The sequence below is a fragment of the Rhincodon typus genome, chromosome 2 (genome assembly GCF_021869965.1).
Source record: "Rhincodon typus isolate 14 chromosome 2, sRhiTyp1.1, whole genome shotgun sequence".
In the NCBI taxonomy this organism is placed as follows: Eukaryota; Metazoa; Chordata; class Chondrichthyes; order Orectolobiformes; family Rhincodontidae; genus Rhincodon; species Rhincodon typus.
In genome coordinates, this window is record NC_063333.1 from 92969072 (window position 1) to 92985708 (window position 16637).

The 16637-nt window shown below is 40.0% G+C and overlaps 1 protein-coding gene across 1 annotated transcript in view; it reads right to left on the bottom strand.

Annotated features, from left to right (window-relative positions):
* Positions 1-16637, bottom strand: part of azi2 (5-azacytidine induced 2) — a 48819-nt gene that overhangs the window by 24043 nt on the left and 8139 nt on the right. The window contains exon 5 of the mRNA XM_048610086.1: positions 9096-9157. Within this exon, the coding sequence (XP_048466043.1) occupies positions 9096-9157 (62 nt within the window). The remainder of the gene's footprint in view (positions 1-9095; positions 9158-16637) is intronic.

A 16637-nucleotide genomic window follows, 5' to 3' on the forward strand; every position in this document is an offset into this window, starting at 1 on the left:
GTGTGTGTGTGTGTGTGTGTGTGTGTGTGTGTGTGTGTGTGTGTGTGGTGTTCATATTACAATATACAAATATAGTATTCCTTACTTGAACAGTCATAATATGAAAGGTGAGACAAATAAATCAGTAACAAAGTGTCAACAACCACCTTTAAATCAATCATACCTGCAGACATGACCATGTCCCTGACAGTGTTGCACTGTAGTGAGCACACACAGTTCTCATGAAGACAAAGTCCCATGTTCACACTGAACATCCCACATTGTATTGTGAGGCACTATCACCTGTCACAGCCTTCAAACAAATCTGGCACCTCAGTGCAGATCTAGCATGCATGAGATACCATGGGTCATCAAAAGCAGCTGAATCATACTGCAACACAATCTGAAACCTCATGGCCCGGCATAGCCCCCTCTCGACCATTACCACGCAAGCCGAAGGATCAACCCTGGTTCAGTGTACAGTGGAGGAGGGCATGCCAGGAGCAGCATCAAGGCATACCGAAAGAGGCATTGACCTGGTGAAGCAACCAAATAGGGCTATCATAGAATGATAGCATCCCTACAGTGCAAAAAGAAGCCAGTCCATCCAAGGAGTATCCCACCCAGACCAAATTCCCCATCCTGGCACATAACTCCACATTTACCTGTTGAGGAAGGGTCACAGGACCCGAAACGTTAACTCATTTTTCCTTCTCAGATGCTGCCAGACCTGCTGAGCTTTTCCAGCAACTTCTGTTTTTGTCCCACATTTACCACACCTAACTCACCTAGCCTGCACATCTTTGGACTGCGGGAGAAAACCAGAGCACCCAGAGGAAACCCTTGGAGACACGGAGAATGTCTCTGTGTAGGGTTTGCACAGTCACCCAAGACTAGAATCTAACCTGGGCCCCTATCACTGAGGCAGTGGTGCTAACCACTTAGCTGCCCCTTGCACACCAAACACCATAAGCAGCAAGTGATAGACAGAGTTAAATTGATTCCACATTAAATGGAACAGATCTCAACTCAGCAAATCCTGCAGTGAATAGAGGTGGACAATGACAACTCAGAGGAAAAGGAAGCTCCACACTTTAAGAAAGGTGATAAGGAAAAAATGTCAGGGAACTATAGACTGGCGAGCCTGACATTGGTGGTGGGCAAGTTGTTGGAAGGAATCATGACAGACAGGATTTACATGTATTTGGAAAGGCAAGGGCTGATTAGAGATAGTCAACCTGTCTTTGCGCATGGGAAATCATGTCTCACTAACTTGATTGAGTTTTCTGAAGATGTAACAAAGATTGATGAGGGCAGAGCAGTGGATGTGATCTATATGGACTTCAGTAAAGTGTTCAACAAGGTTCCTCATGGTAGACTGGTTAGCAAGGTTAGATCACATGGCAGAGAGGGAGAACTAGCTATTTGGATACAGAACTGGTTCAAAAGGTAGAAGACAGAGGGTGGAGGGTTGCTTTTCAGACCAGCAGCGTGCCACAAGGATCAGTGCTGGGTCCACTGCTTTTTGTCATTTATGTAAATGATTGAGGTGAACATAGGAGGTATGGTTAGTAAGTTGGTAGATGACACCAAAATTAGAGGTGTAATGGACAGTGAAGGAGGTTACCTCATAATACAATGGGATCTTAATCAGATGGACCAATGGGCCGAGGAATGGCAGATGGAGTTTAATTTAGATATCCGTCAGGTGCTGCATTTTGGAAAGACAAATAACGGCAGGAACTTATTCACTTAACGGTAAGGTCCTGGGAAGTGTTGCTGAATAAAGAGACCTTGGAGTACAGGTTCATAGCTGCTTGAAAGCAGAGTTGCAGATAGATAGGATGGGGACGAAGGCGTTTGGCATGCTTGACTTTCATGGTCAGCGCGTGGAGTATAGGAGCTGGGAGGTCAGGACATTGGTTAGGCCCCTTTTGGAATACTGCATGCAATTCGGGTCTCCCTGCTATAGAAAGGAAGAATGTGGTGAAACGTGAAAGGGTTCAGAGAAGATTTAAGGATGTTGCCAGGGTTGGAGGGTTTGAGCTGCAGGGAGAGGCTGAATAGATTACTGCTATTTTCCCTGGAGTGTCGGAAGCTGAGGGGTGACCTTACAGAGGTTTATAATATCATGAGGGGCATGGATAGGGATAGGCATGGTCTTTTCCCCAGGGTGGGGGAGTCCAAAACTACAGGACATAGGTTTAAGGTGACAGGGAAAAGATTTAAAAGGGATCTAAGGGACAACGTTTTCACACAGAGGGTGGTGCACGTATGGAATGAGCTGCCAGAGAAAGTGGTGGGGGCTGATACAATTGCAACATTTAAAAGGCAACTGGATGGGTATATGAATAGTTAGGGTTTAAAAGGGATATGGGCCAAGTGGGACTAGATTAATTTAGGATCAGGTCGGCATGGACAAGTTGGACTGAAGGGTCTCTCTGCTGCATACCTCTATGACTCTAATTATCCCCAACCTCAATGATAGAAGAGCCAGTATGTCAATGTAAAAGATAAGGCTGAAACATTTAAAGCAATCTTCAGCCTTAAGTGCAGAGATGATGATCCATCTCAGCCTCCTCCAGTGGTCCCAAGTATTACTGATGTCAGTCTTCAGCCAACTTGATTCACTTCACGAGATATCAAAGAAACAGTTGGAGGCACTGGATAATTAAAAGGTTATGGGTGCTGTCAATGTTCTGTCAATAGGACTAAAGACTTGTGCTCTAGAATTTTCCTCATCCATTGCCAAGCTGTTTCAGTACAGTTATAACACTGTCATTTACCCAACAATGTTGAAAATTGCCCAAGTAGGTCATGTCCACAAAAATCAGGACTAATCCAAGTCAACCATTTACCGACCATCAGTCTACTCTTGATCATTTGTAAAGAGATGATGACGCCTTTCAACATAGTATTTGCCCAACAATAACCTGCTCACTGACACCCAATTTGGGTTCCATCAGGGCCACTCAGCTCCTGACCTTACTACAGCCTTGGTTCAAATGTGGACAAAGGAGCTGAATTCCAGAGGTGAGGTAAGAGTGACAGCCCTGCACATCAAGTCTGTATTTGAATAAGTGCTTCGAAAACTGGAATCAATGTGAATTGGGTGGAACGAAGATTTATTTGTGCTTCACACAATCTAGTCTACTGCATTCGCTGCTCACAATGTGGTTTCCACTACCTTGGAGAAACAAAGCATTGATTCGGTGACCGCTTCACAAACACCTACATTCTGATGGCAAGACCGACCCTGAGCTTCCAGTTGCCTGCAAGTTCATCACACCACCCTGTACCCTGGCCAACATCTGTCTCAGGTTTGCAGTGAAGCTCAAAGTAAGCTGGAAGAACAGAGTCTTATTTTCTGCCCAGGGACCCTGCAGCCTTCTGGACTCAATAATAGAATTTAATAATTTGAGCTCGAGCTCTCCCATGCTCTTACCCCAACTCGTTCACACCAGAAACAGAAATTGCCAGAAAAGCTCCACAGGTCTGGCAGCATCTGTGGAGAGAAATCAGAGTTAACATTTTAATCAAGCCACCCTTCCTCAGAACATACACCAGGCCTTGTTATCACAGTCTGCTATTACATACAACTCATTGTTAGTCACTAACAATTCCCATTAATAGCTGTTCACCTTTCTAGCCAGTTCGTTACCCACTGCTTTGCAAAACTGTTCTCCTCTCTCTTTGGAGATTATCCCCACCCGTTTACTCTTCACCCCCTTCCCCCCACACAATCTTCTGCAGTAGGAACTGACATTTTCCTAGCTACCAGTTCTGAGGAAGAGTCACTCAACCCAAAATGTTAACTCAGATTTATCTCTATAGATGCTGCCAGACCTGCTGAGCTTTTCCAGCAATTTCTGTTTTTGTACCATCAGTTATTATGCTGCCTACATATGAATTTACAGTTGATATTTGAGCACAGGTCAGCAATTTCACCCTTTCACTTAACAGGAACAGCAACATACTGTTATACTTCCCACAGTAAAGGGGTGGCATCACCATCCAAGTTTCAGTTGCTGACTTTACTATAAAAGGTCCTTCAAACTTGTGGAAATTAATTTTTGTGACCTTCTCAAGTTCACTAACCACATCCTCAGACATAGCTTTGTTTCTTGTAGCATCGAAAGAGAAATAGCTGTTATGAAGGTTCCAGACTTCTGACAGCATTTCTACTGATTACCACATACTGCCTCCCTTAGCTGGTATATCAGTCACACATCAGTTGGAAGATGTAGTCAGGGTGGCAAGGGCACAGAGATAGTTTGGGTGAGGGACTTCAATATCCATCTCAAAGAGTTGGTTAGAACACTACTGACTGAGCCCTAAATGATATAGATGCCAGACTAGTCCTGCAGCATGTGATGAGAGCATTAAAGAAACAAAAAACTTATTTGACCTTCTCCTCATCGATCTACCCAGCACGGATGCAACTGTCTATAAGTGGCCACTGTGTAGTCCTTGTGAAGACAGAGGCCCACCTTCATATAGAGAATACTTTCCATGATTCTACATGGGAGAGATTCAGAAGAGATCGAACATCTGAAAGTTGAGAATCCAGGAAGGATCGAGTGCCACCAGTGGCAGCAGAACTGTATTCAACAACAAACTATCTGTAACTTCATGGTCTAGCATATCACTTACTCTACCATTACAATTAAGCCAAGTGTTCAACCCTGATTCAATGAAGAGCACTGGAAGGTGCATCAGGACAGAACAAGCCTTACCTAAAAATGAGGTGTCTATCTGGTGAAGCTACAACAGAACTATGCGACAGTTCTACACGATCCCACAATCAATGGATCAGCTCTGCAGTCCTGCTACATCCAGTCATGAATGGTTATAGACAAACAACTATTACACCTTGCAGGGAACAGAGAGGCTTGATATCCAGCATGCTGCCCCAGAGTTGTCATAAAAGTTGAAGTTTATTTTAAAAACCACCATTCCTCAATTTACCTGATATTTAGACCCAGGTTGATAGAAAGCATGGACCAGGTTTCTGTACTTAACAAGAACTCCCTTTTTTTTTTAAGAAAAGGAGTAAATAGACTCGATTACAGGTAAAGAGTTATGAACTGCCAGCATATAACCATGGGCAAAAACTTACCCGTTCTCACACATGCACAGAGGAAACTAAAAATGGGCAGAGGAAAAGACTTGGGAAGGCAGTTCAGTGGTTCTGGAGACAATTCCCATGGTTCTCATGGTCAAAAACAGTTTTTCAATCTTCGTTCTCCAGATGTTTCCATTGGTTTGATGGAGGCACAGGGGCTGGTTCGTACACAAAAGATCTGACTTAGTAATTAAAAGACACAGCTTACAGCAAATGCTGGGAGACAAATAAAATAGCTTCTCTCAGAGTAAAAGTAGCTTTTACTGCAGACAAAAAGGACCATGTCTTTTTATCTTGGTTTCTTTCGAAAATATGGACTCCAATGAGAATGAAATATTTTTAAAGGAACGTACAGATGATCAGGGGTTGAGGATCATCTTTGAAAGAAAACCGAAGCTGACTGGTTCTCAGCTAACTGCGCAGGTTAGAAGTGGAAAGAGGATACAAAGGAGCGCGACAGCGTTGAGTTGTTCTCCCTAGCAGAAACGGCCTATTCTCCACAATTTAAAAAAACTCAATTCAAACTTAAAAGCTCATTACTTATCCCATACTTTCTGGGAGCTGTGAATTTTGAATGAACAAATCAGATTCATTTTACAAGTGAACCATCCACTCTGTGCCTCTTACCGCTCATTTGAAGCATTCAGAGAAAGGACTTAGCCAGTTGAAGGATCATCTCAACTGCAGAGCTGGGAAGCACAGAATACTGAACTGACTTTCTAGTTTTTCTACCTTTGCCAATAATCTATTTTCCTGATTTGTTCCTGTGCGCATGCATATTTATGCATAAAAAGAGGGAGGTTTACAAGGGTCTTAGACTTTTATTCAGGAATGTTATATGCCAATGGTTTTTTTCTAACCTGCTGCTACAGATTAATCGTTTGTAATAAATAATAAATCTTGGTTAGTACATAAATCTTGGTAGTCTTGGTTGGTTGCTTTCTATCAACCTTGATCTGAAAGACAGATAAATTGGGGTACTAAGTGTACTTTTAAAAATCTTTAACATTTGGTCCAACTCCAGGAATAGTGGGGTTCAATTTATGGTGTGCTACCCCAGGGGTCGTAACAACAGAGTAGCACCATGGCTCAGCAGTTAGCACTGCTGCCACATGGCGCCAGGGACCCAGGGTCGATTCCAGCCTTGGGTGACTGAAAACTCCACATAGAACTGGGGAGAATGGCTATGTCTGCATGGGTGTCCTCTGGGTGCTCCGATTTCCGCCTACAGTCCAAAGATGTGCAGTCTAGGTGAAATGGCCATATTAAATTGTGCATAGTGTCCAGGGATGTGTAGGATAGTGGGGTTAGTCATAGTAAACTCAAGGTTACAGGATAGGCTGGTGATCTGGGTGGGGTGCTAGAGGACTGGTGCAGATTTGGTGGCTGATGGCCTCTTTCTGCACAGTAGGGTTCTAACAGAGAATGCCTCAACAGGTTGAGCTCTGAAGGCTTCTTTCTATCTTGTTCACAACCCCAAAGTGTTCAACCGAACAGCTGCTGGCAGGCAGAATGCCTTTGTCATGAATAAGAGGTCACTAGCACACAAACTGATCAGCTTCTTGATGCCGATTAAAGTTCCATTTGTACACTATCCTCTGCTGTAGCTTGCGTAAAAACTACGCAATTACTGTTTGAGCATATCGATATGTATAGGATGTCCAAAATGATCCAGTCCTAATGGAAATTATTTTAATGTGTTTCTCTTTTCCAATTTTGTTATCTTTGCACGTGTATGTATATTTCATATCTATTACAAACACACATTCATAATAGTTAGCCAACACCCAGCCTACTCCAACACTGGCTGGGATCTTCTGGTCAGCAATGAAGAAATGTATGAAGTACAACCCTACCGTAGGTGTAGGCTTTAGTAGGAATCCGCACCAGCTATAGTGTGCGCTCATCATGAACTCGGTGGAGAGCTTTAACATTAAGAGATGCCTTCCTAGCACGCTCTGCACTTCTATTCAATTTCTCCTCAACCTTCTCTGCTCCAGGCAACAATTCTAGCACCTCCAGCATAATCTTTCAACTGAAATTTCTCATTCCCATTTCAGTAAATCACTTTGCACAAACTCCAAGTTCAGAAATAAGGTTTGAACACAGAAGCAACAAGTCAAACTGCAAGTAAGAAAAATCAATATGTCCCACTGTGCCAACAAAAGGCTTCTGTTCACTTCAGCTGTACTTGTATTTGCCACAGCAGAGTACAGATCACCAAAATACAACATGCCAACTCAGATTCAAATAAGGTCATGAACCAGTGGCTCATTTAACAGATTAAAAAATTCAAAGCTTCCACAATAAGATCAACAACTTCCAGATCTGCTGATTTACCATGTACTTTAGATGACATTGCCAGCATTTCGAAGGAAATTATTAAAAATTAATGCAAATCAAACATCAATTTTAGTTAAAAGAGCAATGGTGAAACTCCATGAACATATTAGTAGAGTTATTATGATCCCACAGGACAAACCATGTCTCACAGGAGAACAACCGGCACTCACAAGCCAAAGGATTATTAGCACTGGAAGTGGAAAAATCTACAATTGAGAGAGTATTCTTCTGAAGGAATGCAGCATGGATTTTTGTATTGAAGATAGGGTCCCCTGAGGCAGGCCTATGTTAGAACTGCGTGCCTGAATTAGCAGCATTCTACTCCAACGTTTTAGTGAGGTGGCCTTTCAGTGACCCACAAACACGGGAAGCTAGATTTGCATTTAATAATAAGGAGGAAGTCTGTAATGCAAATGAAATTAAGATAAAATAGAATAAACCAACTATTTTTATATAAAAGAGTCATTTAAAGACTTCAAAACACAGTAAAAATATAATACCACTTATTCCAAATGCACCCCTTTACAGCTTATATTCCAGAAAGAAATTCTTTCCCTATCACCCCTATAGGGCTTACTTTAAATGTGGATTCAACTCTGCCTGGAGATTTTCATAGCCTCTTCCAGAAGCCTTCCTACAAGCAAGTTTAAAATTTTCTCAGTTTCAAATAATCCCTTCACGGTTTTAACCAAATACTTCAGGTCTGGAATTTTTACAAAACTCCTTACGTTACAGCAATTTGTTTTTAGTAATTTTAAGTCATCTTCTCCCTTTCTTATGAGCAACTACTTTACACAATTAGCCTCAGACAATAATAGTGCAGCACTGCTCAGACTGAAAACAAAAGAATATTATTTCTAAAGCTTTGGTGCTTGTCCTCAAAAATGGAAAAAAATTCCCTGACCTCCTAAACTGGAGCCTAAATGTACAACTACCCACTGGCAAAATTCATCCAGTGTCTCTCCTGAAAATCTCCTACATTTTATTTTAAAGGAAATCACCATGTCTAAAGAGATACTTACAAGTTAATAATTAAAAACTCCTTTCAGATACAGAAAATCCACACCCAAAAACAAAATCAAATATATAAATGACACATCCTGCATCACATTACTACATGGAGATTACATTAGCCCATTTTGTTTCCATACATCAAAAAGATCCAATCCTCATCACTATTTCCATTTTTCTCAGAAATGCTCAGGAGTTTGCAAGCAGCTTTTAGAAGGTGAGAAGCAACAGCAACCAGTCACTTACAAAAAAAAAGTCTCAAATTTTATGGTGACAGGCTGATTGCAACGATATGTATTACAGTGTACTAGGCACTACTTTACACTGCCACATTTGTTCTATCTTAGCCAATTTCCCAATTCCACATACCTTCAGTAACAAAGATGCAAGTGTGAGTAACCTACCCAGTATTAAAGTCACTCAAGTAGGAGGCAACTGCGAAAGTGCAAATGTGACCTCCAATTTAAACTTTCTACAAAAGGAAAATACGTTAGGCTGGCTTGAGCTGCTTTAATGCCAGAGGGAAGCAGCATTGAATTTTACAGTGAACACTTGTTACACTTGCTGCAAATGATCAAAGGACCAAAATTTGACAGAGAAATTCTTCATATAAAGCACATCGGTTTTGTCAGCATACCTCACCGTTTCCTCATTGCTCAGAATCTCTCTTTTGGATGTGTAGTCATTCAGACTTGATTCCTGAAATAAAATGAAGTGGTGAGATACAACTTAACTAAATGATATTTTACAAGATGACAATGAAAATATGAATACGTGATCACTTTGTTCCTTGCAAAAAAAAAAAGCTATATGATTCTATCACTTACCATCACAATGACTAGGGGCCATTTTTTATAAAATTCCTCAGTTTGAGTTACAACAAAACAATATTCTACTTGACACATTGAAATATATTGACAAGCCATTTTTTATTGGTAATCAAACTATTCTGTTGAGGATACTGGTCACCAAAAGAACCAAATTCTTTAGTTTAATAATTTGGACATTTGAAACAAATGGCTGTAATGATCAATTTTAAATTTTAAAATCTTAAAGACCAGAAATAGAACAAAAAACTACATGGCGCCCTGCACCACAAAAATAAAAGAAAAACTGCAAATGTTCTGGAAGTGAAGCAATAAGGTATCTTGGCAAGATGTTGATACTTTCCCAAATCTCTCCCATCTCATTTTGGTATTCTAGAATTGTTCCTCACTCAAAAAGAACAGTTAATGTCATGGACAGAAGTTACTTCCTGGCAGCCCCAAATTTACAAGTATTGGATCATAGATCATAAAACCCCTAAAGTGTGGAAGCAGGCCATTCAGCCCATCGAGTCCAGACCAACCCTCCGACGAGCATCCCACCAGATGCAACCCCTACCCTATCGCCCTAACCCCACATTTCCCCATAGCTAATCCACCTAGCCAGCACATCCCTTGACACTATGGGCAATTTAGCACGATCAATCCACCTTACCTGCACACCTTTGGACTGTGGGAGGAAATGGGGAGCACCTGGAAGAAACCCACACAGACATGGGGAGAATACGCAAACTCCACATACAGTCGCCCGAGGCTGGAATTGAACCCAGGTCCCCAGTGCTGTGCGGCAGCAGTGCTAACTACTGAGCCACCATGCCGCCCCTGATTATAATTCCAAACTTGAACCCTGTTTATGGGATCTGAAATTATTGGGTACCATAAACTACCAAAGCAGCTATGATGCTGAGAGCCTGTGCATTCGTTGCCCTTCCACTCGATATTCTTCAGTAGAAGTTTGCCTGCAGTTCTATGCAAGGAACCTTTATTTTCTGGACTTTCAAGTTGCTTCACCAGATAGAACAGTGCTTTGATGCCTTGCACCAGCCGCTTCATCCATACTTGTTTAGCAAGATACAGTTATTGATGATGATCAGCAGCTGATGCCAGATAACACCAACTGTTGTCTTACGGCCATTCCCCTAACATCTTGCGCATCAAAACAGTGCAAGATAGGGTAGTGACTTAGAAACAAGCGCTGTACAAGATCTACTTAGAAATGAAAAAGTTGAAGTCATTACAGATCAGACATCAAAGATGTGTTAAAACAAGTGGGATTATAAATGCAACTTACTAGTAATATGGCAGTATTACCAAATAACAACATAGGCAAGCTTAAAAATAAATAAATTCAAAATTGCTTATATTGTTTCTCAGTTTCTATGGCAAAAGTTAAATTGATTAGGAGACATTTATTTCTAACTAACGAAGTCAGTCAAGTTTGAATGTTCCCAGACTCCATTCAAAGAGGATGGATTCTCATGAAATTGACAAATTAGCCAAAGGACTATCTTATGGAAGAACATAGGGGAAAAAAAGGAGGCATGCATGAGGTAATAAATAACAAAAAAAAAAAAAAAAACATATTCTGGAGAACAAAACAACTTGCTAATAACCACCTGCCTAATCTGGAAGGAGGAGGCTGGAAGTCAGGCAAATTTTCACTTGTGGTTAATGGAGAAGAATATATAGAGTTGGTTCTGATAATGAGACATAGTATTATGTTTTCCTTAGCAAAATACTGAAAGGTGAGTTTAAAGTGCACAAAAACTTATGCCAGTCCAAAATGCTTAGTACACAAAACCACAGCTATTTACCTAATCACCCACACCACCTCTGCTGCTACCCACTGATACAATCAGGCATTTAAGACACCCACACAATCACTCACATTTATCACAAAAAACACCCTCAGTTTTCGACATTTTTCTCACACTTTCATCAGTATTCAGCATTTTGATTCATGCTTTCATACTAATATGCAATTTTATTTAATTCAATTTCCAATCTCACTGCAGTCGGTCATAATGAAACAGTTAATAATGTAGTAACCAAAACAGTTTCAAAGGGAATCAAATTTATGGCTGTAAATAAGTCAAAAGCATCAAACATGGCATTCAACTATCTGTCACAATCTAACAGCAGTAATCAGTGCAATCTTTAAATAGAAACTATTATTTGAAGCTTGTGACAGGTTCACAATCTATTATCTTAAGGTCCTTCTTCACTATTCTTCAAATGCCAGCTTTTATTACTCATCACTCCCTTAGCCAGTGCCACAGCACTGCTATCTTGCCAGGATAAACAACAGAGACATGCTCTTGAACAGCCAGTGAAAGGGTGTGTTGCAGTAAATCTGATCATGAGAACAAAGGCTTAGCAGAGTGATATGTTAAGGGTGAGTAAGTGTAGGTTACATAGAGCTTTATGCCACCCCATTGTGCAGGCTAATTATTAGAATGATCTTTTGTTTAACAAAAATAAAAACCAGTTGTCAGTCAAACTAGAAGGGTTCAGATAGATTGAGGTAATGGAAACTTATCAAAAAGATTTACAAAAGCCAGCTGCATCTTGTACAGTTCATCAGGACAAACCATATAATGTATTGTTAAGCCTTTTCGTTGGTATCTCAAAAACAGGACTTCTCAGATTGGTGTCAGAACCCTATGTGGGGTCAGTAGCTGAAATAGGAGTTCCAAACTCAGACAGCAATGGCCACCATGCAGCTCTGACCAAGTTATAACAGCTGTGATCCCACTTTAACAGGCTCCTGCTCTCTCAGCCCCATCATTTGTTCTCTCAGTTCTGTGGGGTTGTGATAATTCTCAATCCTCAATGTGGAGTTCCAGCGGGCAAACGTTTATGAAGCACTATTAGGGATATGCTGACTAGCAAGAAATGTATTTTTTTTTAAAAAAAGATATTGGGACTATCCTGCATGTCAGGTTGCATCTATGAAGAGAGCTACAAAATTAACAATGCATAACTGTTTCTCTCTTCATAAATGCTGCCTGACCAACTGAGTTTGTCCAGGATATTGTGTTTTTAAATTAATATTTCCAGCCTCTACAGTATTTTGCGTTTGTACAAGTATGATTAATGTCATGCATGGGAGAACTGGGCAACTACAATAAACCAACATTGCAACTCAAATTATTAATCATTTATGCACATGGTCATAGATTTTGCAAGCCCCAAGTCTGTTGGAAATCATTTGGGAAAATGGCATCTTTTAGCCATGTGGAGTGTATGTCTATATATCCAAACATGATAATGTTCATTTCTTGGAAAGAGATGCTATGGTTAACACTTGTTTAGAATGTTTTTCCAACTGGGAGCTAGTTTTATGCTTCAGTTAGTGATTCACAGGTGGCTAATAACTTCAATCCACCCTGTTGCGTCTTCAAATTAACCGGTGAAGATTTAAATGGTATACTGATTCTCATTCTGTGAACATACACTAAGCCAAATGTCAACGAGTGAAAACCTCTATTTGTTGTTTTAGGAGGTTAAAATAGTTCCATTCTTTCTCTTTTTCAATTACTAGATTAGATGCTGCAACTGCTGAGTGTATTGTCTATTAATGCTAGTCAGGGGTATCATGACAGAAGACAACCGACAACTCAGGCACTTGGATAGAAAGATGACAACCAGATTTTGGCTGAATGCACACAACAGAATTTCCAAGAATAGCAGAAAGCCTCATACCAAGAGTATCAGTCCAAGTGAAGAACTAGCATTCTCCAAGTCAGTTAGACTTAACACGTTGCAAGCCCATTCACCAGGCTTGTAGCATAACATTCATACACAGGTTGATGAAATATCAAGGGACTGGGCTGAACTGAAGCAATTCACAAAGAACTGGGTCTACCGTGAATGCTAACTTTAATCTCACCTGTGATAAAGTTGTGCCCTGCAATATGACTACCCTCAAAGAGGCTACAAACAAGAGACTATTCAATTTCTTACTTCTAAGTTCAATGCATTAATGAAAACTATGAATGCCAGAAACCAGCATTAGTTCTTACGGAACAGTACTTTCTACATTATTTTAATCTCCATAACCCCACTTTAGCCCCTTATCAGTTTACATAAATTTATCAAGTTAATTAAGCATGACTAGACTTTCTTGAAGCCATGTTGAACCTGTGTTTTCGCCCCGCCAATGCTCTATTATGTGCTTGGTCACTTTTAGTACACAGAATCCCTACAGTGTGGAAACAGGCCATTCGGCCCACCAAGTCACACTGATTCGCCGAAGAGCATCCCACTCTTACCCTATTCTTGTAACCCTGTATTTTCTATGGCTAATCCAACTAACCTGCATATCTTTGGGCTGTGGGAGGAAACCCACGCACGCACAGGGAGATTGTGCGAACTCCACACAGTCGCTCAAGGCTGGAATTGAACCCAGATCCCTGGCATCTGGAGGCAGTGCTAACCACTGAACGACCATGCTGCCATAATCCACTACATACCTATCACTGATATTAAACAAGCAGTTTTGTTCCATCTCCCTTTATCTAGAAACAACATAAGCTGACAGTTTGAGAAATTAAACATACTACATGAACAAGCCTCAGCTTCTCATTAGTATCCCTGAAGTGCGTACATGAGGCTTAATCCTTAAGCTAGTTTATCAACTGCTTACTCCCTTTCTGCCAAGTGTATGTTTTGCCGTTAGTGATATTGTCTATTGCATTGCTTCAGCTCTTAAATAAAAGGTGAAGTAGTCACTAAATATTTTTGCCTCTTCTCATATCTTTACCAGCAAGTTTATCTTGCTCATGCTTTAGTAGCCCTATCCATATTTTATATTTCCTTTGTTTACTGTGCATTTGTGGAACATTTAAAACATATCCATATGGTAAGGTCAATGATTTACAATTTTTGTTTTTTTTGTTTAAGAACATATTTCTCCCAAGTTCATCATATTCCCCGTTGTCCTTTCCTTCAGTATTCAAATAGGTGATAAGCGCAGTGACGCTCAGGTTAAACTTACCACCTCTACGAGATACCAGCCCTCTGGTCCTCAGACTACGTCAACTTTATATCTTTGCTTCCAATTGGCTTTTCAAATTACCTTTATTTCAACAGTCACCCCGAGTGCCCCATAATTAGCTTCCTTCTTTTCAGCTATGTGAAGTTACTGTTGAAACAAAGATTTTTCAATGTTTCACTGTTGTCTTTGATATGCAAGATCTTCTTCCAGTTTATTACTTCAGTTTGTTCTACTCGTTACTCTCAGCTCTAATTATGATTCTTGTTATGTTGCAAACACTTATCAAGATGCACTGATTTTTATTTTCCCAACTGTCTGACTCATTATCCATTTAGCAAAATTGCATTTCATGTTGCATTTCTCACATGCTGAGTGAGAAAGAAGTCCTGTATACACTAAAATCTCAATTTTCACTCATCTTGTGCTTTCCTGTAGTGAGAGACTGCACTTAGGAGCAAAATACCACTAATTCTTGCTCCTTTTGTGTCAAAGTGCTTCTAGCTGAGACTCCAGCTGAGGTAATAACACTTCTTACAGATGTGGCAGTGAGAAATGGTCTTCTTGTACTAAGATGAACAGAAGTGTCACTGCAATTGCTTTGCTTCATGTTTTAGTGAAATGCATCACAAGGTGTTGCATTATTGCAACATTGGTCACTACAAACATTTAACCCAAGCAATTCTTAAGAATTTAAGAAGAGTATCAACATTAATATCACTTACTAAATAATACTGCATCTTTAAGTGTAATGGTCCTAAATTTAAAGCACATCTAAATTAAAAATATTATGGAAACAGAATTTTGTTCTAATAAATTTCTGATCTAGTAATTTAGTGAAAGAAAAGTCACTACCTTTGTGAAGAAGTTTTTTCTTTTGATTTTGACCTAGTTACTAATTGAATAATAGGCCATAACATTTTTTAGAAGTGACTTTTCAAAAAGGAAAACATTTTATTGCAGGAAAATTAAAAAGTAAAACAAGGAATGCAACACACTTTTGCTTTGTGTTATAATCTAGATGACAAAAGATTGTGCACAGGCGACAACTCATCTTTAAGACCATGTTCAGAACATAAGCCAATGAAAACCTGCAGAGAAAATTTGGGAACACCTAAGAAAAAGTACAAAATTACCCAGCAGTACCACTGGACAAGAAAATGTTTTTGATTACCATGCTTAAAGGTTTACAAGATTTGTTTTTTCTAAAATTACATTTTATCGATGATTATTTGCGTAACGTAACGGCTCTAACAGGAAGTAATAAGTTTATATTCTTATTTAGACTTCGTTCTCAATTATTTTGTAGGAAGAATTAGATCGCCATCTATTGGAGAGATTTGACAAATATAAATGCAATTTATATGATGCCATGGTGATTCCAGGAGTGCAAGACCACAAAAATGGACACTGATCCAATAGCAGAAATTAGAATATTAGATTAACGTTACTAAAAGCCTGGTCAAATAGGTAAATTGCAAGGGGAAGAAGGATGGAGAGTTTCAAAAGAGGGAATTCCAGAACTGAAGGCAAGGTCAGCACTGATGGCATAAAGAGGGTCGGAAACACATGATTTGTGCAAGCTTCATTATTCAAAAGCACCAAGGGAAAAATCATGGCCCGATGGGTTGAACATGACTCGTGCTATAATGTCAATAATAATAATTCAAAACAGATGCAGCAAAAAAAAAAAATTAGATGCATTAGTACAGCCTTCCAAAAATTTTGACAGAGGTCTTCATAAGAAAACAAAAACTTTAATCTATAATTCTGTTGTCTCCTTCCTTCTAATTGGCAGTGGACTAAAGTCACTGACCAAAGGAGCTGATGAAGATTTTCCACCAGCTGGGGTGCCACAGCAGATGGAATCAAGTGGGATGACAGCAGAACAGACTCTAGCATCCTGAAGCCAATTCCACCAGCATCACAACCACATTCATATGAAATCAGCATCCACTGATCTGGATGCCGCACCCACAAAACAAATAATTGGCTTCCAAAGCACAGCTTGTTTCCACAACACAAGGACAGCACTTGATCAAGTAACACAAAACATATTTCACTGACACTTGCAAGATTTTACCAAAAAGAGACAAGGTTGATTTGTGGGATATGCTTCATTTAACAAGTTGCAACACAGGCAGAAACTGACATTAGAAACCTGATGCAGAGAAACAAAGAAAGGAGAAAGAGTGCGTAGAACCACTTTTCTCAACAGGACTCTTGCTCTCTTTGCCCAAAAGCTTCTGGCTCCAGGTTTGACATGCTGAATCACCCAAGGACAAATCATGAAACCTGCCCGGCTGAGGATGTCTACAGTTATTCTACAGTTATTCTACAGTTATTCTACAGTTATTCT